This window comes from Penicillium brevicompactum, assembly GCF_028827555.1.
Source record: "Penicillium brevicompactum strain IBT 35665 chromosome Unknown utg000003l_segment0_segment0, whole genome shotgun sequence".
In the NCBI taxonomy this organism is placed as follows: domain Eukaryota; kingdom Fungi; phylum Ascomycota; class Eurotiomycetes; order Eurotiales; family Aspergillaceae; genus Penicillium; species Penicillium brevicompactum.
In genome coordinates, this window is record NW_026623206.1 from 4,503,800 (window position 1) to 4,529,934 (window position 26,135).

General features: G+C 46.6%; 7 protein-coding genes across 7 annotated transcripts; 6 read left to right on the plus strand and 1 right to left on the minus strand.

Moving 5' to 3' along the window:
• Positions 1–645: 645 nt before the first annotated feature.
• Positions 646–1,875, plus strand: N7506_005452 (uncharacterized protein; the record flags this gene model as incomplete). The annotated part of the gene is made up of 1 exon (XM_056954746.1): positions 646–1,875. The coding sequence occupies one exon, from the start codon at positions 646–648 to the stop codon at positions 1,873–1,875; it is 1,230 nt and encodes a 409-aa protein (XP_056813635.1).
• Positions 1,876–7,355: 5,480 nt separating this feature from the next.
• Positions 7,356–8,180, minus strand: N7506_005453 (uncharacterized protein; the record flags this gene model as incomplete). Its single annotated transcript, XM_056954747.1, has 2 exons — positions 7,356–7,858; positions 7,913–8,180. The coding sequence occupies 2 exons, from the start codon at positions 8,178–8,180 to the stop codon at positions 7,356–7,358; spliced, it is 771 nt and encodes a 256-aa protein (XP_056813636.1).
• A 3,085-nt stretch (positions 8,181–11,265) lies between these two features.
• Positions 11,266–11,880, plus strand: N7506_005454 (Zinc finger C2H2; the record flags this gene model as incomplete). Its single annotated transcript, XM_056954748.1, has 2 exons — positions 11,266–11,615; positions 11,676–11,880. 2 exons carry the CDS (start codon positions 11,266–11,268, stop codon positions 11,878–11,880), a joined length of 555 nt encoding a protein of 184 aa, XP_056813637.1.
• Positions 11,881–12,444: 564 nt separating this feature from the next.
• On the plus strand, positions 12,445–12,672 carry N7506_005455 (uncharacterized protein; the record flags this gene model as incomplete). Its single annotated transcript, XM_056954749.1, has 1 exon — positions 12,445–12,672. One exon carries the CDS (start codon positions 12,445–12,447, stop codon positions 12,670–12,672), a length of 228 nt encoding a protein of 75 aa, XP_056813638.1.
• A 2,341-nt stretch (positions 12,673–15,013) lies between these two features.
• Positions 15,014–16,289, plus strand: N7506_005456 (aromatic alcohol reductase; the record flags this gene model as incomplete). Its single annotated transcript, XM_056954750.1, has 4 exons — positions 15,014–15,100; positions 15,171–15,455; positions 15,515–15,841; positions 15,912–16,289. 4 exons carry the CDS (start codon positions 15,014–15,016, stop codon positions 16,287–16,289), a joined length of 1,077 nt encoding a protein of 358 aa, XP_056813639.1.
• Positions 16,290–17,624: 1,335 nt separating this feature from the next.
• On the plus strand, positions 17,625–19,569 carry N7506_005457 (glycerol kinase; the record flags this gene model as incomplete). The annotated part of the gene is made up of 4 exons (XM_056954751.1): positions 17,625–17,950; positions 18,018–19,012; positions 19,067–19,233; positions 19,291–19,569. 4 exons carry the CDS (start codon positions 17,625–17,627, stop codon positions 19,567–19,569), a joined length of 1,767 nt encoding a protein of 588 aa, XP_056813640.1.
• A 3,777-nt stretch (positions 19,570–23,346) lies between these two features.
• N7506_005458 (uncharacterized protein) lies at positions 23,347–25,777 on the plus strand (the record flags this gene model as incomplete). The annotated part of the gene is made up of 6 exons (XM_056954752.1): positions 23,347–23,360; positions 23,434–23,574; positions 23,636–24,178; positions 24,228–24,430; positions 24,507–25,412; positions 25,464–25,777. 6 exons carry the CDS (start codon positions 23,347–23,349, stop codon positions 25,775–25,777), a joined length of 2,121 nt encoding a protein of 706 aa, XP_056813641.1.
• Positions 25,778–26,135: the final 358 nt, after the last annotated feature.

Here is a 26,135-nt window from a genome sequence, read left to right on the forward strand (position 1 = left end):
CACGTGGTCCAAGACACGATGGATAAATATACACTAGCCCCCACTCCCCTATTGTCCCAACTCTCTATACGAAATCCTCGGTGACATATCGCCAATCCTGTACCCGTCCTCATTACACAGAATTTTGGAAGGCTGCAACCGAGTTAGATGTTATACAGATCTTTCCATTGTTTGCAAGCAGAATGTGTGAGAACTCAACGCGAAAAAGATCACAGCACTCAAAATCGCGCTCAGGATGTGGAACGTGCAAGTGAGTTCCCCATATATGTGAACTTATGCGGGAACTAAACGCTGTAAAGGATACGACATAAGAAATGCGACGAAACGCATCCCGCTTGTCTTAGATGTACGAGCACAGGCAGGGAATGCGATGGTTATGAACAAGTCATCGATAGGAGGACGCGCGAGTGGCGTGACTTCAAAGTCAGAGGCTCCACCAACAATCACAATAATGTAGCTCTGCAATTAGGATATCGCTCAAAAGTCCGGCCATCGGTCACTGCCATTCCTCTGCCTTTGGCCAGTGCCTGTCAGATCGACCTCACCTGGAACGAGCGATGGCTTCTGGATTTCTACCGAAACCACACAGCGATACGATTTTCGCATTACTTCCAGAATTCTTTCTGGTACGAATTGGTTCTCCAAATGTGCGAAAATCATCCTGCCGTCCGTCATGCTGTAATTGCTATGAGTGCATGGCATACCCACTTGGAACGAATTCCAGCAAGCCAAAAAGAACACCCAGATTCTTATCTAGCTCTTCGTCATTCTACGAAAGCCATTGCTTGCCTCCGGGAAATTCTCGCTCGGGAAATTCTAACTCCACACAGCTCAAGCCGCACCCACAAGAAAGTAATGCTAGTGACATGCTTGGCTTTTACCGTGCTTGCTCTATTCCAAGGAGATCTCTTTTCTGCTCGCAACCATCTTGTCTCCGGTTATAAGGTTTTCAAAGAATGGAATATTCAGGAAGATAAAGATTTTACTGGGGTGGCCCTGGGACAGGCTTTTGCACAGATCCACGTTCACTGGTTTTTCTGCTCTCATCCCGAGATATTCGTCGAGGGTTCTGAACTTCCTGATGGCGAGAATTGGATATGCCCGAACACTACAGCCGCTCCATCAAAGATTACTCCACATCTCGTTTCGGGTGTTGATCAGATGGATAGCGTCCAAAAATTCAGATTCCTCGTCTCGGATTTAATACTGAATTGCACCACCTGCGAGTTTGAGATTGGACCAGCAAGCTCCGTCGGCCGCGGCGCGGCAGCAGTTTTGACCAAGCTTCGACTCTGTAGAAGTCGTCTCACGGGCACCCTCGTCGAACTGGGTGGTCTTGCGCCAGAGGACTGCGATAACCTCAAAGCCTGCTCATTATGGATCGGTATCATCGAGATCAAGCTGGCTGTCGCCGAGAGCCCAAATCCAGATGAGATGGCTTATGATGATCACTTGGAGCAGTTCCAGCATATCACAGATATTGCACGGATTCTGGCAGACTCAGCTACGGGCTCAAGTGAGACTGAATTTTCGCCGTTCAGTTACAGGTACTCAGTTCTGCCTGCGCTCTTGTGGTCTGCGGCCAAATGTCGCGATGAGAAGGTCCGTCGTGACATGTGTTCTATAATGCACAAGCGACCAGGGGATGACTACTGGGTATCTGCGACAACTGTGGCCTTGAAGAGACTGATTGATGTGGAGTCAATTGAAGTTAAGCCCGGGAAAATCATTCCTGAATCTGCTCGGGCTTATTGGGTCAACGTGGAGATTCAATCCGAGAAATCCAGAGTTGAGCTACGGTATCGCAGGCCTCAATACGGGTCACAATCGAAACATGATGGTGATGAGTGGGAACGCGACTCAGCGAAATACTAACATCACCGAAAATACATCCGCATCCCAACATGCGCCACTTCGAACACTGTTCTCATAAACGGCCCCGGTGGGGGGGGGATGGCAAACCTGCGGCGCAGCAAAACTTCAATAGGGTACCACTGAATGACCTTGGTGGTGAAAACTCGTTAATGAGATCAATGTACTAAAGTTGTTGGTGGGCTTATATGTTACCTTATATTGAATCCATGCCTCCTAGGGTAACAGTTAAGTATTTAGCTTATCTTCGGCTTCTCGGGATCGAAGAGTTCCTCTCTCTTGCTGTACAGTAGACATTATTGGGGTTGAAGCTCTCACAGCTTCCAACATCTTGTGATCATGCTCATTCGTGATGCTCATTCATGATCTCGTGGTAGACGCCCTGTCGAACTGAGGGGTGGTGTTTTACCACTAAGGACAGGGTTGTTCATCAAGTACCCATTCTCTCTTTGTCTCTGTATGGTAAACGGGGTACGCTCGGCATACCAGCGTCGTAACACGCTAGGGACGACTCCTGAGATCTGATAATGCTTCAACAGCAAGACCCAGATAGAACAACATCAATGCATCTCAATGGGACACCTCAATACTAGCACATACCAGTATCTCTCAATCCGACACGCCCTCCCAATGCCACAAGTAACACAAGTGGTAACGGGTCATGGCCAGCCTCTGCTTGGGAGTGGTTGGTTTTTTACAATGTGGTAGAGGTATTCATCATGACCTTAGCAAAGCATGACATTCTATTGAATTCAGCCATCAACTCTGAGATACCAAAGGCCCCTCCAAGGATCCATATCGTTCGTATTGGTTGAGTTGATTATTCAGCATGTAATTGCATAGTTAAATAACTACTCAGATTCAGGGCCTTGTTTCTTAGTAAGCTGCTCTTCTGTAGATCCTCTCCGAAACGGGCTCTGGTGGTAATCTACTACTAGCAAAAATCTATGCAGCCCTGTATTGCAGTATTCAAGCTAGAAGGTTTGCCTCGCTTGGATTTCTCATAATGCTTTCTTCGGGCTTCTCCAATTCCTGGTCTGTAATTAAGAATGGGGTCGGTTAATAAGAGCCTTAGAAAAGTTAGCCAATAAATACTTCGCCCGTTTCCCGAGTCCGAATCCCGACGCAGACGGCTTCACACAACTTACTATATTCGTGTGCCTTTTCACCAAGTTAGATTTGCGATGATCTTTCTTTTGAGACGTCGAATTCTTTTTTGGAGAAGAACCGTCTGAACAAGGAGGGCCCATAATCGCCATTTACCAGTTTGTAGCCTGAATTATGCCTCGTGAGTCTAGGTTTGGACTTGCTGGAAAGTAGAATTATGAAATAGAAAATGTTCTCTTATAGTCGTAGGCTCTAGCTTTCAAATGATGTCAAACGTCATGAAAGCCCAAATAGCACAAAAGCGTAAAATTACAATGGCGACGGCGAAATATTAGACAGAGGGCTACTGAAGTTTTAGTTCGTGCGTGAATATCTGGAAAGGCGCATGTAGCAGGTAATGCGGGGATTTATTAGGCCTTCAGCTCGCGGCACTGGAGCGGCTACTTAAAGCCACGGCCATTTCATTCATTAGCCTCCGTGAGTCCTATACAGGATAGATCGAAATTAGTTTCACCACTTGCACTCAGAGATTTCATCTCGAACACCGTTCCGAAACGCACTGAACCTGTTTCGGCTTAGCCTGGCTTCAAATACCGCATTGTATTGAAAGTCATGATTACGTGGTGAAATGCTCTATAAATTACCGGTAATTCTTTTGCAGAGAATACTGCCATCTTACAGATCCGTGGTGGCATGTTGACGGCTCCAATAATTCCTAAAGCACTGGAGTAGATGGCCGAGGATGAGGAGCAGAGTGTTTTAACTTTCGACACAATTTGCCGCTCCCGGCTAGATATCGAAATACCTGCTTAGCCATCTGTCTTTTTGACGGGAGATTTTGATCCCATTGCTCTCATCCTCTAACCTCTTCTCTTGACTGGTTCAAGTACTTTTCCATTGCTGAGTAACTTGGTCTCAAGAGCTGACACTCTCAAATGCGATTTCTCACTTTGGTTCTTTAATGGATTAACCAATAGCCTCCTCCCAAGCTTATATGACACTCCAGCGGCAAGGCAACCTAGCCTATTGCACGGTTCACACCATACAAATCCAGAGATAACATGCGTTGCGGTGCCCCTCGAGATTCCCAATGCATTCACTATCCACGCGTTGCAGCAAGTAGCGCAAAACAAGCACTAAAAAATCCACTCGCCAGCATACAATCATCGCGCCTAGGTCTTAGATAAGCATAGATCGCCTTGGTTAAGCCAAAAAGGAGTAATTGGGAAGGTGCTGCGCAATGGAATTAGCACACTAATAATATAGGATACCAGCTATTACAAGTCACTTACAGCCTGTTTGGCCGCGAAGTAATGGCAACAGATGAAACCACAGGAGTAATGCAGTAGACACAATGGTCATATCTAGCGTAAAGCGATTAATATAGTTCGGATTGATTGAGCAGTAGCAACCTACAGAAGCAAACAACTCCAATAAATGACTGCTTCCAAGCATCGTCTCTATCTTCACAGACACTTTGATAAAGACAGAGGCCCACATCTAGGCCAAATATCTCTTGGAAATATTCCAATTTCGCATCATGAAGCTCAGAACCCCGCCCCAGTCGCCACGAGCGGGCAGTAACTTCTGCGAAGTCATGGCCTGCATTATGCTTGGATATAAGGGTCTGCGCAATGTAAATTCGAACTTCTTCGTGGGTTGCAGATCGATTAGGGATACGCGTCATTTCAAGCAGAGATGAAAAATCCATAAATGAACCCTCGAGGTTCTCAGAGCTGCGCTTGGGGACTATGGGTGCTATTGACAGACTAGTGGGGGTGGATTATTCTATTATTCCGAGCTTCAGGACACGTACTGCGGTGAGGATATTGAAAGATTTTTACTTTAGACCTGCGGCCGCGGGGTATTAGGACGTATTACTCGCTCGTTGAGCATTCGTTTAATGACCGACCAATGACCTTCCTCTTTCTGGACCCTACCAGAGATAAGTATGTGGAGACAGTCGTCCTCAACATATTTGAAGGTAATACTTAGCCTCATTTTCTTGCTTCGACGAATCAGTTCGCCCCACTTCAGCAGATGCTTTTCAACAGCAGTTCAGTCGATGTCGAGATACTCAAACCGTTTCATCAGGTCTGCGTTGGGAGCGATCATTCACCGGCACAGCGATCGAGGTGTCGTCGGGGGGATCTTCCCTTCTAACAACTTCTCAAGCTTACCCTTCAGGGTCATCGGCCAATAAGCACTGGGAGTCAGGTCTACATCCTCTTCAGTGTCTCATGAGAGCACTTTCTTGTTCGCCGTAACTTTTCCACTCTATCGCATGCTGGATGCACCATTCCGGAAGCTGGTCACTTAACATACCATCGTGCCACTCGGATAGTTGGAGCAGTCTGGGTCTTTCGGGTTGGTGTTGGGACAGGTCTTTCATATCGTGCTCGGAGCGATAGTTGGGGGAAGGACTGAGCCAGCAGCTTGACACCGGCGTGCGACCGTAGTATTCTGGAGTGGGGGCGTATTGCAAATCTTGATCGCCGGGGTCGAGGTCATGCGATTCAAAATCACCGTCATCATCCTCATTTCAAGGCTCTAACAGATCCAACGTCAGCATGATCACGAATAGTCAGTCCAGCAGATGCTAGCCCCCCAATATAAGGCCAAACCTGTTACTTGAAGCAAAGAAATATTACCCACGGGTACATACTGTTTCTATTCAACTCGCTCATTCGTAGGGGTTGTAACCTTGAATGGCAAGTAATTTGTTGATAGAATGGGGGTCCGAATTCCTGCCACGTCTCCAAACGAGCAGACATCGTCTGTTTGGCTTGTTTGCTGAATCATCGTTCTAGAAACCCGGAGACCTTACGAGTCTAATACAGAAGCTATTTTTAAGCTGTTATTGACGCCAGTACTGGAATACTGCCAAGTAAGGGGCTCAGGGGCAGAGTAACCGTGATAGGTATAGTACGTTTCGGCACAGTGTTCGAGAAAGAATCTCCGTGTGCAAGTGGTGAAACTTAATTCGATCCATCCTGTATCAGAGCTCCAAACCTCATGGGCATCTATCATTTCGCTAAGTGAAGATTTATGCTTCCCAGGGTTCGTTAGATAGCCTAAGACCCAACCCATCTTTCCAGATATGCAAGTGAAGGAAGTATGACGGATCCAAATTCTGAGCTTGAAATAGGTATGAACAGGAGAGTCCTGCCCTGCTATAGACGAAGAACGTAAGCAATTCAAAGCCCCTTTGAGATTACTGCACTAGTCATCCAGCACGGAAGGAGAATTTCGATGTTGCAGGCCCAGGAAACACGACTTGAAGATGAGCATTGACAGCTTCAAGGGTTCAGCAAGTGGCTAGCAAGCGACGGTGACATCTTTCTACAACTCTGCGACAAGCAGGCATTGATACTGTGAGGTTGAAAGCGAGCTTTTCATGCCCTTTGTGATCGTGTGCTTTCAACCTTGCAAGCGAGCGGTACTTGAGCTAATCGGTGGCTGGAAATCGAGTTGTGAATCTTCATTTCCTCACGTTTTCCTGCGCACGTACTATGGCGAGAAATTCATTGTTGAACTCTTCAGCTACTTGTATCGGGTCCCGCTCCAGCTAAATTCCGGCCTCACATCTTACGTTCCCACCCTCGGATTTCACGCCATCAATGAAGACCTGTGTCACAAACTACATGTCTTGGGAGGACCTGACCAGGGGTCATGCGCCTCTGTTTGACAGGATCTCAGTGGTGGATAGATATCTCCCTTCATCCTCTCTGGCTTCTCTCTTTGTCTATTATTAATATCAGATACCATACTCTGCCTGACGATCCCGTATCTGTATTTGGCTCTCTCAAGAGCATACCATAAGGGCACTACCCTAGAACTTTGACGGTAGATTCGGCTGTCGAAAATGGCACCACAATAGACTCCTGCCGAGCTACTGTAACTATCTTGGATAATGTGCATACACGGCCAATATTGTTCCGGGGCCAAGGTTTCTGAGGTGCGTTCAAGTACATGAGACTGTGCGTTTCTATGGCGGGCATGGAAGCAAGGTTCTAAATACACGAATGCCCATTAGAGGCGACCAAGAAAAGATAAGCCGGCTTCTGGATATTAAATAGCATTACAAATCCCAATTCTCCATGCCCATCCCAAATTACCAACCGAATCCCGAGCCGCAGTGCGTTTAGGAACTTGAGCCCTCTTGCCCGCATATCTCCGATAAGTTACAAGGCTTTAATTGATGTGGCGGCGAATACCTCTTATTATCGAAATCCACACTCATAGCCTACTCATCCATGTTGGCTGAATGAGTAGTGGGTATTCCCAAAGCCCAAGATCAAGCCCAAATTGAACTCTGCTTGGGTGAGAAAACCTCAGCATTGAGGCAGTTGTGTGTGCAATAGGATACCCTCACGTCATCTCTCAAGCGTCGATGCCAATTCAGCCGGTGACTCAGATCCAATGGATAGCTCCTGTGGCGGCGGCTTAGCCTTCTGGTAGAAGCCGTCAGCCGGTGTTTGTGCCGAGCCTAGATGAGAAGACTCTCTAACTCCAGTCACCTCTCGTGATGATGGTCGATGTCGCCATCGTAATAGAAAAAACCCGAATGTAGTCAACAACGCCAAGCCAACCATGCCGATGCTAACGCCTATTCCTGCTTTCGCGCCAGTCGAAAGTCCATCAGTACCAGACGATAAAGCTTTCGAAGTTGTTGTTGGAACATTTGTCGGCGTGAATGAAGACGTAGCCGACTTGGATTGGATGCGGATTCCCGGTGAATATATACGATATCCATCGGTGGAATAAACCATTCCATCAGGTATAAATGTAAAACCATATTCTTTGGTATCTGATAGATATTTGTCGTCAATTTCGACCTTCCAATCATAAGATCCATGAGTGGAGATGTCGTTCGAGGCTATTTCGCAAGATTGTTAGCTTGTCCAGAAGTCTGTGGCTGGCGATCGCGTACATGTAAGGATTTTGGAAAACGAGGAGTAATCAGAGTTCCATGCATTCACGTATAGGTTGGCTTTAGTCTCGTTGTTCATCCACTGATTCGTGTAGGAAGAGTCCCAGCCCGCCCACTGAATCTGCAATGAATCTCCGATGGAATAGGTCTCTTTGAAGTTTTTATCGTCTCCATTGGGCCTTTGCCAGTGACTTCGGGCAGTTTCCGAGCTTTGAGCCAGCTGTGACACCGAGATCAAGAGCAGCCAAACCCACGCGACGTTGCCCATGAAGCACAGCAGAATTGGTAGCTTCCCGCTATCTCTTACCCGAAGGTTAATGATTCTGTTTTGACTTTCAAGACGAAAGAAAGAGTTGTGGGGTGAAAGTTTGGGGAGTTATGTTCTGGGAGTTAGAAAAGGAAATATAGTTGAAAAATATGATCCCTGAGAGGTACGCGGCCGATCAATCCTGCTATTTCAGTTGTGCGCTGACTAGCAAGGGCCGAAACACTGAGAGGAGAAAACTGGGTGTAATGTTTATCGGCTCTCGATTGCGTCGATCGGTAGCGCCAAGGATGGGGCTGACATAGGAAATACGCCCTGGCCTATCAGAGTCGATCCAAAGTCTGATCGGCAAAAGAACTTACCTGATGTATAGTAGCTAGTCACATATTTCTCATCTAGACACTTATACATTCGCATTTAAACAATCTTGCTACAGAGCGGCCTGTTGCTTCGTACCATCCGGGGCGTTTTCCCTTGCATAGGGATCCACTTTTGGTAGTGGCAAAAGGGGAGAAACTGTGTCAAATCCCCAAAAATCCTCTCTTATCTCGTCTGAGTGCATTTTGAGTTTGAATTTGCAAGAAGGGGTGGTGCTTTAGACCTTCGGCGACCGGTGTAGTTTGGACTGAGATAAAGAGGTCAAGAAACCTTGAAGATTGCGTGTTGCCGAGAGACCTGGGCAGGAAGACCTCGGATGATTGTGCGCATATCATATGTCCCTGCGCCATATCTATTATGGTGTAGTGAAACTTGTTGATAACGAACCGACGTAAGCAGATCCTTCGGTAACTAATACAGCTCGTGATTGGAGTAACTTCGTGCCACCAAAAAGGAAAGGCTGCACTACAATGCAAAGTTTGAAAGCCCGCTAATAGATCTCAATTTTCGAGGGATCAGAGAATAGTGACGCATGCGACAATTCAAGGATAAAGCATCGCAAGGATCACCAAGAAACTGGTTATATAATACTGTCCATGTGCAGTCTGCTCATATTTAGTTTGCATGGTGACGAACTGAGAGAGTGGTCAAATACCACTAGGACCATTTGGGACAGGCTTATTCATCGTTCACCCAATTCCCCCTGGTATTTGTACGGTATGTCGAACTGAGGGGTGGTATTTTACCACTAAGAACAGGGTTATTCATCAAGTACCCATTCCCTCTTTGTCTCTGTATGGTAAACGGGGTACGCTCGGCATACCAGCGTTGTAACACGCTAGGAACGACTCCTGAGATCTGATAACACTTCAACAGCAAGATCCAGATAGAACAATCAATGCATCTCAATGGGACACCTCAATACTAGCACATACCAGTATCCGTCAATCCGACACGGTATTCCGGGCACATTCGGAAGTACGGTGTTGTAACACGCCGAAGCTTATTTGTATAGACCCCTGAGATCGTTCAACCGATCTTTAACACCTACAATCAATCACCTGATTCTATTGGACATGTTCAGTACCAGCCTGTACATCAATTCCTCATCCTGACACATGGGTATGAAAATGTATTTCTTGTTTTTTGGATACCCAAGGACTGCGTATTTCCAGTACAAATATGCCTTGATAAGTCAGCAATATGAAACCGGATTACTCGGTCCCCTATCGCCCGACCTCACTCCTATTTCATTTGATATTTAATTGCATATTTAATTCAGGGGGAATATTCCGTATTGGGAAGTGTTCCAGGTAAAGAATTATTCCAGGTCTTTTTATTCATGTAGGAATTAAGGAAACGAATTGGCGACATTCTATTTACGCCTCCATTTTGTAATCTCGCTTAAGAGCATCGAGTGCATAGGTTCATGAGTGAGTTCTCTAGGAACAGTTGTATTTTTCTAACCATGGAGGCAGTTAATCTAATCAGAACTCGTCGGAGCTTCTGCGAAAATGTTGACAATGGGAGGTACCAAGGGAACGTGTATGCGAAGATTCACGAACAAATATTCAGATGATACCATTCTTAAACCCAATATCTGTCAGTCGGAAACTGTCTGATCTCATTGCCAAATGACATGTTGAGCTGCACCCGACAAGGAGACAGGGGAGAGGCTGAAGTACTTCTCGAAACGCCTACAACGCACTTTGCCTGAAAGAGGTATAGTGACCCCCATATCGTGATCTGCAGATTTAGGGGGCCTTAGCAAATGAAGACTGACTTAAACCCTTAATTGCAACATGAGCGCCATCTTCATTGGTTCTATCATGTTGTTCATGGGGGGTCTATAACATCCAGTAGAGGATAGGGGAAAGGGATATTCACAAGGACAACGCCGATCTCTCGTATTTTTAGCAGCTTTTCTGGCCACTCATATGGATGATCTGCCGGAATAACCATATGACGTGTCCCATGTGTCCCAGGATATGAAACGGTTGTTCCTGTCGGGGATGAAGATCGCATAGCCGCATCCAGACCCGCGGTGTTGGGCAATGCCACATGGCCATCCTTCAGCCTTGCATTTTCGATGATCCGGTGATGCTCTGCTGGTATCAGCTTGAACAATAGGACAAGTGTGACAGTAAGGCAGTAAAGCATTTTTAGCACGTCTGCTGCGGGATGGCATACCGGCTTTTGAGTGTGCCTTTTGTTCCCAGGTTGGTTCCAAGCACTCAGACACTAATCCAAATCCGGTAGTAGGTACAGTCATTATGAACCCTCAGGCCAATTCCCACCCGCAGGGATCCACTGGTGATCGGAGTCTCAGATTGTGGAGAATGGCTCATCAAAATATGTCCCTGGCGATGGTCTATTCATCTAAGTTCTAAGGTCTTACTAGTTGCTTTCATTCTCCTACTGAAGTTAGCCCCCGACTACCTCGTAGGGGAGTTATCACATTTATAAATACTAGAATTCTTCTTCAATCAACCAAGTCTTATATCAGTTTTCATTTTGTATTTCTATCTACCTACCCTGCCTCTCTTCATTCCTTTTTCACGCATCCCAATCACGAATTAGTTGCATAATGGCGTGTTCAGCATGCAACCACAATGAAATCCTCCAACCTTCAGAAATCGAGTATTCCTGGTCCACCATAGACCTGAACGGCTGGAGAACAGATTTCCTCAAACAAGCCCAAGCTTTTTATATGTCTTCATCACCCGAGCCACCATTCACCACAAAATCAAGCACTCATGAGTTGCAGCTTCCCTCAACACCAAACTCTCAGGGAAGGGTTCCATGTTCCTGCTTGACTTATTCAGGCCCAAATGGTACCATTGAGTCTATCAAGGGTATTGATCCCGAGCCCTTCGTGCTTCAGCGAAATGACGTTGCTATTTCTCCTCCGAGCTCCCGCGAGCTTAGGGATCCTAGGCTATGGGATAATCTCGTTACACAGAACAGCATTACGGCTCAACCGACTGGCTCTATTAACCCATGTGCGGCCAAATGCAAACCTCCCCGTTCGTCTCGTATTTCATCGAGCAAGAGCAAGACGTATGTTTCTTTTTATATTGTTTTGTTTCAATCATCGCATTCTAATCATTTTCTATTTAGTGATCACAAATACGGCACCTTCAAATGTGAATGGGAAGGCTGCAGCTATGACCGTATGTTCTCACGCAAAGGAGTCTTGATGCGGCATATCGCGATGCAGCATGTCAACCCACAATCCTTCAAGTGCCCTTCCTGTGACCATGCTACAAGTCGGCGCGAAAACTTGAAAGCGCATAGGCTAGCAATTCACAATGAACGCTTGTGATTATTATGGTAGCCTGTGTTGTGTGTATTGATTTGTGATTTGGTCTGGTTTTATTCCCTAAGTGCCCTTGTATGGTCGCTTTGTTTTTGAACTCTTTGTTTAGCTTGTGTTAATGTATTAATATATCATATCAGATTCATTATATATGTGTCTTTCAGTAAGAGAAGCCATTTATGAGAGTAGCGTGCGTGACCTAGGTACCTTTCAAGGTGCACATGTTGAGGTGTTGCAAGTAGGAACTATTGGGTCGGTACGGCGTGCAGTGGGATGAACCTCCTCAATTTTCTTTCCTCTTCATCTTCAAATTCTAGTTTTGCTCATGGAAATTGATCATTCATTTATAAGTCTCTGGTACCTGGGTTAGAGCTCCGGAAGAAGGGCTTATATTAGAGTAGAATCAAATTGTACCTTAGTCGAGCTAATGCGATCTGCAATTGTCCTGACGGAAAGTGAGGATTACTTTTACCATTCAGGATAAAAGTCTTGGCTGAAACAATACAGAAATCGAATTTCACGAAGCTACATGACCCTGGATCGACTCTGATAGGCTAGGGCGTATTTCCTATGTCTGCCCCATTCTTGGCGCTACCGATCGACGCAATCGAGAACGGTGAACCAAGTGGTAAGGCGATCAACAAGACATTGAACGCAAACGCTAAGTCGGCAACGCATTTTCGCAACGTTGAGGGACACGGCCACGGCATTGCAGAGGGCCCCATTGCCATTCCTTGGCAGACCCCTACGCCGATCCCCCAAGCCTCAGAACCCTGCCTCCTGTTCATTCTAAATTAGCAGCTCTTTTGCAACCCTCCACTCGCCTATTCTGATGCCTTTACACACCCCTACGTAAGATCGAGGGCCTCTTTTTTGTTTTCTTCTACATCTACGAGTCTCTTTGTTTTCAATATGTCGGCACATATTTGTTGTTGTTCAGAGGTATGAATTGACTTGTTATTTCAGAGTGATACATGTGCCTATATATACAACAATGAGCCAAGTTGATTGGAAATCAACTTGGTCGTCTGTATAGACACTTCGGAGCTAATTCCGACGGTGCGGCTTGGTTCCTGATCTGCACCAGCCTCATATCACAACACTACTCACATTATCAGGAAGAATGGATGTCTCGAGCTTCTATGCAGCGAAGCTCGCAATCCGATGTCCGCACCTGTTACTAACCCGTTCCTTCTTCACCTTGTATGCTGCGTGGTTTGAAGCGACGGGGCCGGGGTCAGTGTGTAGGTCATGGCTTTGTCCAGATCACTAATGTGGATGCTGTATCCTCGGCGCCCTTTGGTGCAATGCCAATGGTTCACTGTCTCATTAGTTTGTAGATTCGCGACATAATCCATGACTCACATGCTCTGGTGGCCAAGTCTAGGGACGAAGAGACGGCAAAGGGCTGTGACTCTTGCGTTCGTACATTGTTGTCGAATGTCCTCGATTCTATAGGAATCGCATCTTTTTCAGGATCAGTAGAATTCAGACAGGTCAAGCTAAGATTTACATAAGTGCGACGTGGATATTCGAGCTTTTTCTTGGAAATGCACACACGGGCTGTACAGTAGGTAAGCTGAATCGGCTGCTGTGGCGGACGCATCTTTGCATAGACACTTTGACCAGTTAACCCAAAACTCGTATCATTGATCAGCTGACGTGAATGGCAGTGCATCTGGTGGGAGTCATATCTTTCACAGGCGCTGTCTGACTATTTGGCCCAAGATGTATTCTATAAAGGTCAGCACAGTGGAAATTTTAGTACCGGGTCAAAGGGAAGAACTTATCGACTACCTCAGACATAAGCCTGCTCGACTTTGCGTGGTCAAGTGAACAAATTGTAGAGCAAATACCCGGGGGTAGAGGACGTATTTATAGGCTTCTCGGCTCCTTCTGTTGCGCAAGTGCTCTGCTTGGTAGAACGCGTTAAGGGACAACTCTTTTAATTGAGGCCTGTTGAAACCCATGTCTTCTTTTTACCGCAATTATTTGCAGCGACATTTCTGATGCCTTGAGATTCTCAGTGAGAGCGACGAGCAAGAGTCGTGTTGAGGAACAGGATGCTGAGTCGGTCAAGAAACGTTGGCTGACTGTTGAATCCTTTACGGCTCTCTCAAATTGAGGAACTGAGTACTATTCGATCCGCAATGGAAGGCTCATGTTTCTTGTTCTGATACCTCATCTGTCAGCGTTTCAACGTTGAATCACTGAAAAACGCGTAAGATTTTATCCCTAGAAATCATGGACTTTTTTCCCTAGCATCGCTTTGGTGTGGCGTTGGTTGCATTGAGCTGTGGGACTGTCCGTCCAGACTGCAGAAAGCGAGGTCGTGCTCGGCCCGTCAAACTTCAATTTTCGAACTTGCGACCATGAAGACACGCCAAATTTATTTATTTATTTTTTCTTTGTTTTGTTTTGATTTGCAACTTCTTTTTTGGTGTCTATAGGTTCTACAATATTCCATTTGCCGGATTTCTGAGGCGTTCAACGAAACTGAAAGATGTGCCTGGTTGAAATATATATCCTCAACAAGCATTGATCTCTAGTCCTCAACATCGTGAGGCTTGATCTGTTTCCCCGACCGACTATCCCTATTGTTCAATACACTGTCAGTACTATAGTCCACTGAAAAGTAAAACAGCTCCAGTTTTAACTTGACTACTTCGATTGTCCGCTGTGGTGATTGTATAACCCAGCCCGTAAACACCTGCGTTTGCATAGTCTATAAGAGACAACAAAGATCGATGGAAATGGTAAGTCGTTGTAGTGAGGCTGTATAGTGGAGAATCGGGTACATAATACGAAGTTGATTGCTTCTTCGTATAGACCGACCATATAGGAATTATTTCCGATGACGTGAAAATCCATGAATTGATTACTAACATAATTCCCCACCATGATATCATGATAATGTAAGGAATAGACATACCCTTTCACCCACTGTCAACCCCAATGAAGTGGGCACGTAGCACAGCCATCCTTGTTTGGGATGGTAGTATATAACGTCGACGGTCATAAATGCTCGTTATATCTCTTTTCCCGCTCATTTTGACCTCAACCCTCTATTTATCAAGACGTATTCCTGCCGCAACCCACGTCTTCTTTTCGCCCCCTGAAACCGGTAACAGTTGCCGAGATGTCCAAGTCCAAGGTTTTGCTGGTGGGAGCAGCGGGTGAAACCGGGGGGTCCATCGTTAATGGGCTGTTGGACGATGGCAATTTTGTACGTAGTTGACTTCGATATAGTCAATTGAGCCCAAACTAATCAAACCACGCTTCTCCAATCTTTACAGGATGTTATCGCTCTTATTCGCCCTGGCTCGATCCAGAAAACTTCCATTACTCGCCTAGTGGATAAGGGAATCCAGATTCGAAAATGCGACTTGAAGGCTTCAGAGGAACACCTCATTGAAGCTCTTGCGGATATCGATGTGATTATCAGCTGTGTCGGACCCGCCGAGCAACAAGACCAGATTCCCCTCGCCAAAGCAGCTAAGAAGACCGGCGTGAAGCGGTTCGTTCCATGTGGGTTCATTACAATCTGCCCACCAGGTGGGATTATGTGGTTGCGTGATGAGGTATGAGGAATGTGGCGCCGTGTACACTTGCCAATGGGCTGACCGTTCTTGCTCCAAAGAAAGAAATCGTTTACAACCAGATCCGCCAACTCTGGCTTCCATACACTATTGTCGATGTCGGCTGGTGGTACCAGCTGGCCTACCCTCGCCTCGAATCTGGGTGCATTGACTACGCCATGACGTCTGGCAATGACGAGATTGTCGGTGATGGCAACATGCCCACAGCTCTCACAGACTTGCGAGACATCGGCCGTTATATGGCCAGGATAATTTCCGACCCCCGCACCTTGAACAAGAAGGTCCTCGCCTACAACCTTGTCTCCACACAAAACAAGATCCATGAGCTCATGGAGGAACTTAGCGAAGAAAAGATTGTCCGGAACTATGTATGTGGCACAGACCTTTCGGCACAAGTGGGTGAACATGCCTAACATATTTTTCTTTCCCCGAGCACAGGTACCCGAGGAGACGATTTGCAGCAGGATGGTGGCGGCACGACAAGCCAGCGAAACCTATCCCTTTGATCCGAGGAAATTCATTCCGCGTTATATGGCCGAATATCAATTCTCGTGCGGCATCCGAGGCGACAATAACCCCGAATATGCCAAGTATCTCGGCTACCATACCACGCAGGACTTATATCCGGACTTTAAGCCCACAGATTTCCGAGAGTACCTCGAGTCGGTTATCCGGGGCACAGCTGTGGGCATTTACCAGGATCGCATCATCTCACGGAAGCACCAACGCCACTTCCCTCGCACTGGGTCCAGTGATTCCCTCTACACGCGCATATTCCCGCGGACTGAGTCCAGCGACTCCCTCATGTCGAGATAAAGCAATGAAAAGCGAAAACAATCCACGTAACCCTTACTCTCAGGAGCATCCGATTTAGACGATACCAATCGATATGGTACAGCTTCTCTTCTGGTTGTTTTTATCAAAGCCTTGCAATACCTCCCCTCACACTGCCGTCCCCTTCAAATGGCGTCAAAAGAAAGAAATAGATTCTTGCAACCTAGTGCATTCTTATGGGTGACTTACCAACTTTGGGCCTTTGTGATTTTGGGGCATCGTGACATCGAGGCTGGTCACTTGATGTCATGAATAAGTCTGTCAATAGCCTTTAGGCGCGAAGCATTTCGCTCCCAACTTCCTTCGAAAAAACTGTTTCTCGGTATTTGGAAACAATTATGAAATATCAGACATGTCTCAGCTTACTGTGCACGCTTTGAAAGGCCAGGTAGTAGTAATCCACGGTCCCAATGTCTCGGGGAAAATAACGGCATGTGACACAATTGCTGGTCTACATAGAGTTACTGATAGTACTATTGCGGTGAACAGAAAAGTGTCCTATAATCTGTCATCAGAGCATCATTTGGGACGACTCCCTTTAAAAAGAGATTGGCGAGACGACATAATAGTGACGAATAAAAACACTTCTGAGCAGTCTAAAAATTACTTCTGAGTAAACGAGGAGGTTTAAATGGTATGCCCCTAAGGCAGAGAAAAGACAAAAGACACCACAAATCGGGGAAACGAATCCTAGAAGATTCATCATCAAGATTCATCATTAGGTTATCAAATCGGGCTCATCCGTTCGTATGTGGTCATTATGGTGGGAGGACGGTCTAGATGGCGTAGAAGCATACATTCTTACATCCTGTGAAGCGACCTTTAGCATTGCTAACTCTGGATGAAGAATGTGGGCTCACCTCTGCAATCACGACAGTTGTTCCCGTCGTCGTCTGCAGAAAGAAAATTAGTTGGCAATTGGGCTTGTTTTGGGAGGGAACATAGCGGACATCAGCGAAAGGGGAGAGGGCTTTGAACTCACTTATTGTTATGCGAATCTTGTGAATCATGCGTCATTTTGTCCACCTGGAAAATGTAAATCCGTCGAGAATGCGAGGGTTTGGGTCTTAATGCACAGTGTTCAATGAAATATAATCTGATCAGGCGGGCTATATAAGCAGTAAATGTTACCCGTATGTCACTGTGAGTCTGTGACGTAATCAGAATAAGTTCTTAGCCAACAAACAGATTGTGGGCGGGTTCTCATTTGGACAACCCTCTTGAAATCGTAGGGCGTACAGTCGGGCCCTCACACTTTACCTCTTGATACCTCTTTTTCTACACACACAACAACAACAACACACAACTTAGCAGAAAATGCGAAATCCATTCGGATTGGACTTTGAGGATGTCGATCGAGACTCCGAACCCGCCCAGGAGTTCGAGGCCCCCGAACAGCACGTCCATCAGCATCATGAGCAACAGCAGCGACAACTCGGCCTCGATTTCCGCCCAAAGCAGGTAGATGATGGGGATCGTTCTCTGCTGCAGAACGAGGACAATATACCCGGCGACTTGAAGCATCGTTTTATTGGCACCATTGATCAGGGCACGACGAGTACTCGATTCATTATCTTCGACAGCACAGGTGTCCCGATCGCCCAGTACCAAATAGAATTCCGTCAAATTCACGAGCATCCAGGGTAGGTGCCATTTCTCCTCGATTTAATGGAATGATTCCCCAAAATTAATTGTCGCGCACCCCAACAGATGGCACGAACACGACCCTAATGAATTAGCCGAGTCGGTCTATATCTGTATCGAGGAAGCCATGAAGACTTTCCATGCCCTCGGCTACTCCACAACCGACATCGAAACCATTGGCATTACCAACCAACGGGAAACAGTGTTGGTCTGGGACTGGGAGACAGGCGAGCCTCTGCACAATGCAATCACCTGGACCGACACCCGTACCGCCAATTTGGTCCGCGAGCTCAAGGAAAATCCCGGTGCTAATGAGCTCGTCAACATATGCGGATTGCCTCTTTCCACAAATCCTTCCTCGGTCACGCTACGATGGATGCTTGATCACCTTCCCATTGTTAGATCAGCCTACGATGACGGCCGGGCCGCATTTGGTACCGTTGATACCTGGCTCATTTATAACCTGAACGGTGGCCTCAAAAGCAAGCGTTTGGTCACCGATGTGACCAATGCCTCGCGGACCATGTTTATGAACCTCGAAACGCTCCAATATGACGATCGGCTTTTAAAGTTTTTCGACATCGACCGGAACAAAATTCGTCTCCCGGAAATTTTTCCATCGGCCGATCCAGAGGGTTTCGGTGAAGTCGCTGATGGACCGTTGGAGGGTGTTCGCATTACCAGCTGTCTGGGTGACCAGGCTTCAGCCTTGGTCGGCCACTGCGCCTTCACCCCTGGAATGGCTAAGAACACATATGGCACTGGATGCTTCCTCCTCTACAACGTGGGCGATAAGCCTGTAATTTCAAAACACGGTCTGCTGGGCTCCGTGGGCTTCCAATTGGGTCGGGATCGCAAGCCGGTTTATGTCTTGGAAGGCAGTGTGGCCGTGGCTGGCAGTGGTGTCTCCTTCCTAATGAACAATTTGGGGTTTTTCCGCGATTCGCGCAAGGTTAGCGATTTGGCTGCCAGTGTACCTGATAATGGAGGCTGCGTTTTTGTGACTGCGTTCAGTGGTCTGTTCGCTCCATACTGGATCGACGATGCCCAAGGCACTATCTGTAAGTCACGAAAAAAGGTATCCGCTTCAGATTGTTTTTATTAACATGTCCTAGGGGGAATTACCGCCCACACACAAAAAGGGCACATTGCCCGCGCGACCATGGAAGCGGCTTGCTTCCAAACAAAAGCCATCCTCGACGCTATGGCAATGGACAGCGGCAAGAGTTTGACGAAACTAGCCGTTGACGGCGGCATGAGCAATTCCAACATTTGCATGCAGGTACATTATCTCTCATCAACATCCATACCACAATGCTCACTGTCGTCGTTTTGCTAGACCCAAGCCGATATTATTCAGATCCCCGTTGAACGCCCCTCGATGCACGAAACCACTGCCCTCGGCGCCGCAATAGCTGCAGGCTTCGCTATCGACATTTGGAAGGATTTCTCCGAACTTGAGCATATGAATCGCGCTAACCGTGCCTCCTTCGGCCCATCAATTGGCCCCAAAGCCGGCGGCCGCATGTATCAAAAGTGGTCCAAGGCAGTGAAAATGTCGCGCGGCTGGAGGGAGTTCAATGAACCGAGAGAAGGCGAGGACACCGACGACGAATAAACGACCTTACATATATTCTTTGATATGATGACACCGCTGGTCGGTCTATCGTCGACACCATGGGCCGACTTCGTGAATTACATACCATGCAGGAATACGGGCACGCAAGAAGTGAGAGAATGGGACAGGCAGAGAGGCTAACATCATTTGGACACATGCTCGCGTTCTCTTATACGTACTTAGAGCATTTCCCTGACTAGACAGTCCGTCCTAACAGACTGTACAAGAAAGATATCAACACACACCCTTGCACATCTGGGCAATATTCCTCAAAGTTCCTTTTATACGATCAGGGTTCCTTTTCCTTTGGGTATAGATAAGTGACTTCATGCCAGTGAAAACAATTCTTCCTCGGCCATGTCGCGGAGACAATATTCTTTCTCCAACAGTTCCGTCGAGCATAAGGCCGTCGACTGCAGGCAACTATTGTGTCAATAGTCATATGAAGAAAGCTCTATCCAGTGATATCCGCTTTCCAGGTTGCTGCTTCTTTCATCGTTCGCGTTCTTGCTACTGTTGGTTGATTCACAGCGCGTGAATCTTGAATATGCAATCAAGGAACCTAACTGGGAATTGATAAGGACACCACAGTTTTTTACTAGTTAACGGCACCACGATTCATTATCTAATATCAGTTATTAACGTGGTTCCCGGCGGGTCCATCATCCCTGCCGGTCCGTCACCCTATCAAAACTTCAAATTTTTACATCTTTTTAAACACCATTAACACCACCAAAACAGTATTAAATTAGCAATTTAATTATCTGTAGGCATGTAGAATACCTATGCCCTGTTACTCCGCATTTAGAACACTTGATTTGCCGACGTATAGGGGCAAAACAGGAAGTGTAGGTTCAACCTGGGATTCTAGAGCAGGTGTAGTATCAGATATATATTTACACTACTACCTCCCTTACCACCAACATTAGTAGTAAGGTCTAAAACCTCCGTTAAACTACCTATATTAGGTATTTGTTTCTTTGATTTCTCCCTTTTTTTCGTCTACTTTCGGTTTCCCTCCCGTAAACGCTTAATTTCATCCCGCATTAATATAAACTCGTGGACTAGTTTGACCGACATATTGTAAAACTTTCAAAGATCACGTTTTTTAGGCGAAGAGATCTTATTAGCAGCTGAATTTAGACCAGACTTAAGCCTGTCTTTGCGTTTTCTAGCTGCTTAGTCGTCCGAGGGATGCCGGTAGAGATATTGCTACCTAATGTTGAGCCTTGTGATACTAGTCGATCTGGCAGAGGCGGAGATTAAAGACGAATATTGAGCTTTGATTTGATAGTCAGCCAACGTTACTTAACCGAATCAGCATCACTATTTCTCAACATAACCATAGCTTGTCTTCCTCACTGGCTATCTAAATGGCATCAAGAGCATCGCTGCAAAAAGTGGCAGTAAAGATGAAGACGTGGGTTTCAATAGACCTCACCTAGGATAGGCACGTGTGCTTCAACGTTTGCTCCCAAGTCGAGCACAGAAGTGAGGGCAAGCTGAGAGGTCTTAAACACGTCCTCTGCCTCCAGCAATCTGCTCTACAAATCAATCACTTGACTAATTACCCCAAACTCGAGCAGGCTTGCCCCTTGCGTTTGAGGCACTTTATAAGTTCTTCCTCTTTGACCCAGTACCGAAATTTCCACTGTAATGACATATGTACATAGAATACATAGTGGACCATGCAAGTCAGACAGTGCCTGTCAGACAGTGCGTGTCAGAGATCTGATTCCCATGCCAGCCGGTCAAAGTGTCTATGCAAACATCTCTGTCCGCCATAGCAAACCAACTGAGCTAGCTCTGGTTCCAAGTATATTTCCCACACGAAGCCTTCTTCCAAGGCGTTTCTCACGATTTTCCTCATCACGAATTTGGAATACTTCTGAAGGTCGATGTCTAGCTTGGACTTTTCGAGTTTGATTGCCTTTTTAGCCTAGTCGGGAACTGGCTTCCACAGTGCAGATGATATCAGGATCGCCGATCAAGTATTCTAGTCTGGTTTTCACGAAATAGTTTAATCGGGTAAACATCAAATGTACATGAATAGCCAAGCTTGATTCGGGATTGAATTTTAATAAACAGAGCATCTACCTCCATCGGTCCAGCCCATCAGTCGGCTTCCAGGGAGACTGAATGCATTTATATAAGCCAAGTTTGCGGTCTTCGACTTTTTCGATCATGCTTAGGGAGAACCACTTCGGTCGCAGGAACAACCGTATTGGGGAATGCCGGCTTACAACAATCAGCGAAAACCATGTTAGTGATTAAGGAAATATCCACTTTACAATACATTCTCACAACAGGATAGCTGTTCTGAAGGACTCGGAAGCAAGGAGGACATCGATTCCCATCCCAGAGGATGAGATTTGAAGGTCCAGTTGGTTGGATGGTCCAATGGCGTTCGAACATCGAACTCCTTCTTTTTGTCCAATTCCTTGCACCTATCCTCAAAAAGATTGAAAAAAATTACTAATAATAAGTTTGCCAAAGCTTTGCAACTTCTCCAAGATTTCAAAACCTCGAGGCTCCCATACAATAGTGCAAGCGAGAAGGCTCTTTTATCGCGCAAAAAAATTTTGCCTGGTGTTCACAGTGTCCACCAGGACCGATGTCATCAAAGTAAGCACTTTTCCGGCCAATAGTCTCTCGGCAATATTGCAAGGTTTTAATTTTGTGCAAAGGTAAAAGGGAAGAGGTTTTTGTTCGTTGTTATTCCTGCAGTTAGCATTGAGCTGCGACATAGCCAGAAGCTGGTGCGCCACATAAAGGCGATGATAATTCTGCCATAAATATGGCAATATATATGCTATGGTAGTTCGGATCTTCCTAGGCAAAATATCTGTTGGAAATTCATGTTCTATAAGTGATATCAAGCCGCAGGCAGACTTAATTAACTAGTAACTGGACAAATGGCCCGTTAGGGTGGGTTCGATGGTCTGTATGATTGGCGGGTTGGCTTCCAGCAATGGCTGGCTAGATTCTGTTGGCTCGTCCACGGCGGTTCCACCACATTCCGTGAATTACCACAGAAATGTGAGGGAGATATGGTCTTAATCCGATTGCAAGGCCGATTTACAAGTCGAGTCAGACTTAAGGTCTGATTATTTATATATATAATTGATATAATCAGTATCTCATCGTATCGACGGCGGACCACGGCAGAGTCCCAAACAAAACTGAGGATTGAATGCGGAAGCGTATTTGCGGCCGAGGCCTTTCGGACACGCCCACAAGACTGACTTTCCTACTTGTGGCTACTTCCTATTTCTCTTTTCCCATTTGGCCACCTCATCCAAAACTACTCTTTATACGCTCCTCATATTGACAAGTCATCTTTCCAACATGTCTTTTCTCCTATAACAGCTTGCCAACAGTTTGAAACATTTTCCTTGCCTCTGTCAACTTCCAACCCATTCCGCCCGCCTTTGGCCAGGACGTCTCGCGTCTCTACCGCTATCGAATCGTCGACTAGACCAATCACGGTGAAAAATATACTCATCTGCAGATCGGTAGATTACCGCACCTAAACAAATTTTTCGAAATTGCCGAAATTCGCAAGACACTTTAGCGAGCGTCATTATCAAATCGGGACCGGGATCAGAGGACCAAGAGAATCAACAAAACTCAAGAAACGGCTGGCCCGACGACACGGCTTCCGTTATACAGCACAAATCAGACGTCACATCTAGGTCTGCAGTGGTCTTTCTTAATTGATAAATCTCGGATATTGTGTACCTCCGTCGGCGGAAACTGTGATTAAAGTTGCTTTCAATGCTCAGCAAGCGGTACCTTATCTGCGCTCAATTATACCCGCTGTACTCCTTGGGTTTACCGCTAACTGAATCTTCGGCGGTACAGAAAAAACTCTCAGAAGCCTAATGGCGAGCTAATTAGTCGCTTTCAGCAAACATTTGCAGATATTATACCGCGGCTACCCAGTAGTGCGCCAAATGTAGGGCCCCTCAACGAAGGGGCAGGCGGCCACGTCATGCCTGCAAGGTACACAGACCGCAACCCAACCATTTCGTTAAGTCTAGCTGACAGCAAGTTCTTGAAGTAGCACCACGGAGGATAACAGTGTTCACTTGGATGAATCCTCAAAGTTTGGGGAATTCACCGATGATCGAACGCCGGAAGATTTGCAAGATCTTGGTCTCAGATCCTGCTGGGTGGACACCGCACCGATGCCGATGAAGGCTCTTGCCAGCCAATACCCCCATTTCTATACCCCCGTTTCTGGTGGAATGGGCGCGATATTCCACAACCAAGCGGGCGATTTGCACACCTCTCGAATGCAAATGGATAACGTAGACCCGATGTCATTATGGAACTCAGACCCAATCACCCATTCCATCCCAGCAGGTAACTATCTAGACCAATTCGATTCTCGTTTCACCCAGCACTTGCCAACTACGAGCCCCTTTGCCGACCAAATATCTCATGCGCCCAGCGCAATCAAGCACATTGGCCCGGTTCACGACTCCATGGATAAATTCGGCGATCGACCGCCCCCCAATGAAATGCAGGTCAATTTACCACCAAATATGACAGCCTTTATGGACTTTTCAAGTCAAGTGAGCATACGATATGGCGATGGTGAAGAGTGAGTGGGTCAAACTTCGCCCTTTTGCCACAGTGTTAACACTCCCTAGCCTCCGTTATAAAGTGTCTTTGCTGGACACAATCGCAGTGGCCAATCATACAACGGGAATCCCTGTGACCTATCTCAATAAAGGCCAAACCTACAATCTCAGGGTTGTAGACCTGAAAGTGCCAGTAACCAGCACCGAATCGATTCGGTACCAAACATTCATCCATATCTCATTCGAAGAAGAAAAGCAAAGGTCCAACCCTAGTGCGTGTTGGCAACTCTGGAAAGAGGGTCGGGGCTTAAATGAAGCGCGCCAGCGCGGGGGGAAAACTGTTGGCAGTCGAACATGTGGACTCATATCTACGTGGTGACGATCACCACAGAAATCGTCAGGCTCATGTCGAATATACGTCCTTCGATGGGTTCTGCATTACGTGGACGGTTAACCCGGCTACGGGTACGTCGGATTGCACCATCCCCATCCGGTTCTATTTCCTATCCACCGATTTCAGCCGTTCTAAGGGTGTGAAAGGCATTCCAGTCCGGCTGTGCGTCAAAACAGAAATGCTGTTCCCAGGAGCTGCTTCCAATGAAATTCAGGAACCGGAGGTGTGTTACTGCCGAGTAAAGCTCTTTAGGGATCACGGTGCCGAACGGAAGCTGTCCAACGATATCACACATCTCAAAAAGACGATTGAAAAGTTTCAACTGCGGATCTCCCAGGCGGAGGCTGGTGGTGGCAACAGAAAGCGGAAACGGACCAATCAACATAATAAAACCTCGAAACGCAAACGCAGATTGTCAATGGGTTCGCACGACGGAGTTGAGCAGGACGAGACCACAGAAATCATGTCTCTGGTCGAGAATCTTCAAGCGAAGCTGGTTATTATGCAAGACATGTTCTCGTCAAGACGTTCCGTGAGCATACTCGCTCTGCGGGGCGACGAAAAAGACGACCCCGATCTATATCCAGTTCTGTTAGCCAGTGGTGGCGATTTGAAGATTCAGACTTTTGGCTGGCAGCAAACTGGTGACTCGCAGTCAATGGAGTCAGGCGTTCATTTTTCAACCAGCAACGTTGAAACTGGATCGTCACACAAGCATTCTAGCCCCGATTTGAAGGGATCTCAGCGTACGACTACCATCGAAAGAATTTCAGGAGGTTCCAACGAATCGACTGATCTCATGAAGGCTGTCGGTATTGACCAAAACTACCAGCCCCCAGCGGAAATTCATCCCAAGCCAGGTAAGTCTATCCTCGAGTCTGGTTTGTATTTTCTGTTGCCAACAATGACAGTTGCATGCTTCTACGTCCGGTTTACTGGGGATTATAAACACCCGCAAGACTACTACCGGGCCATCTACCTGAAAAAACGCACCGTGCCAGATCTGGTGGATCAAATTTCTCAAATACATCAGATCGACCCAACACGCATTGTTCGCATTTTACAGGTGAATAAAACTGGCCGACGAGTCATAGTAGACAACGGTGTGGTCAGAGAGCTCCCTGAAGGGCAAGACATGGTTGCAGACATCAATGAAACCTCGAACCCCGTCGGCAAAGATGTTAACATTGATGGCTCTGCTGTCGAAATCATACTTACATTCTAGAATTATCACACCGCTCATGACCGTATCACGACATCACGATGAATCCTTGTACGCATTAATTGCTCCAACCCTTCAAACAATCTATGTTTCCTTTTATCCCTCTTAAGGTCTTCTTGTCACTACGGCTGGTGCAATTTCTCATGCTAGTAGTAGACCAGCTAATACAATACACCTTGGGGGCATGAGGTATTGGCGCCTGGTGCATAGCCTCTTCAAATGATTAGGTAATTACTATCCCCCACATTGGACCAACAACGCTGACGCACAACGGATCGAACTGGTCATCATCATCGAGGCGTCCTCTTTGCAGTCAATCGAATGAGCCACAGAGATTTACCGTTGGGTACCTCCAAATCAG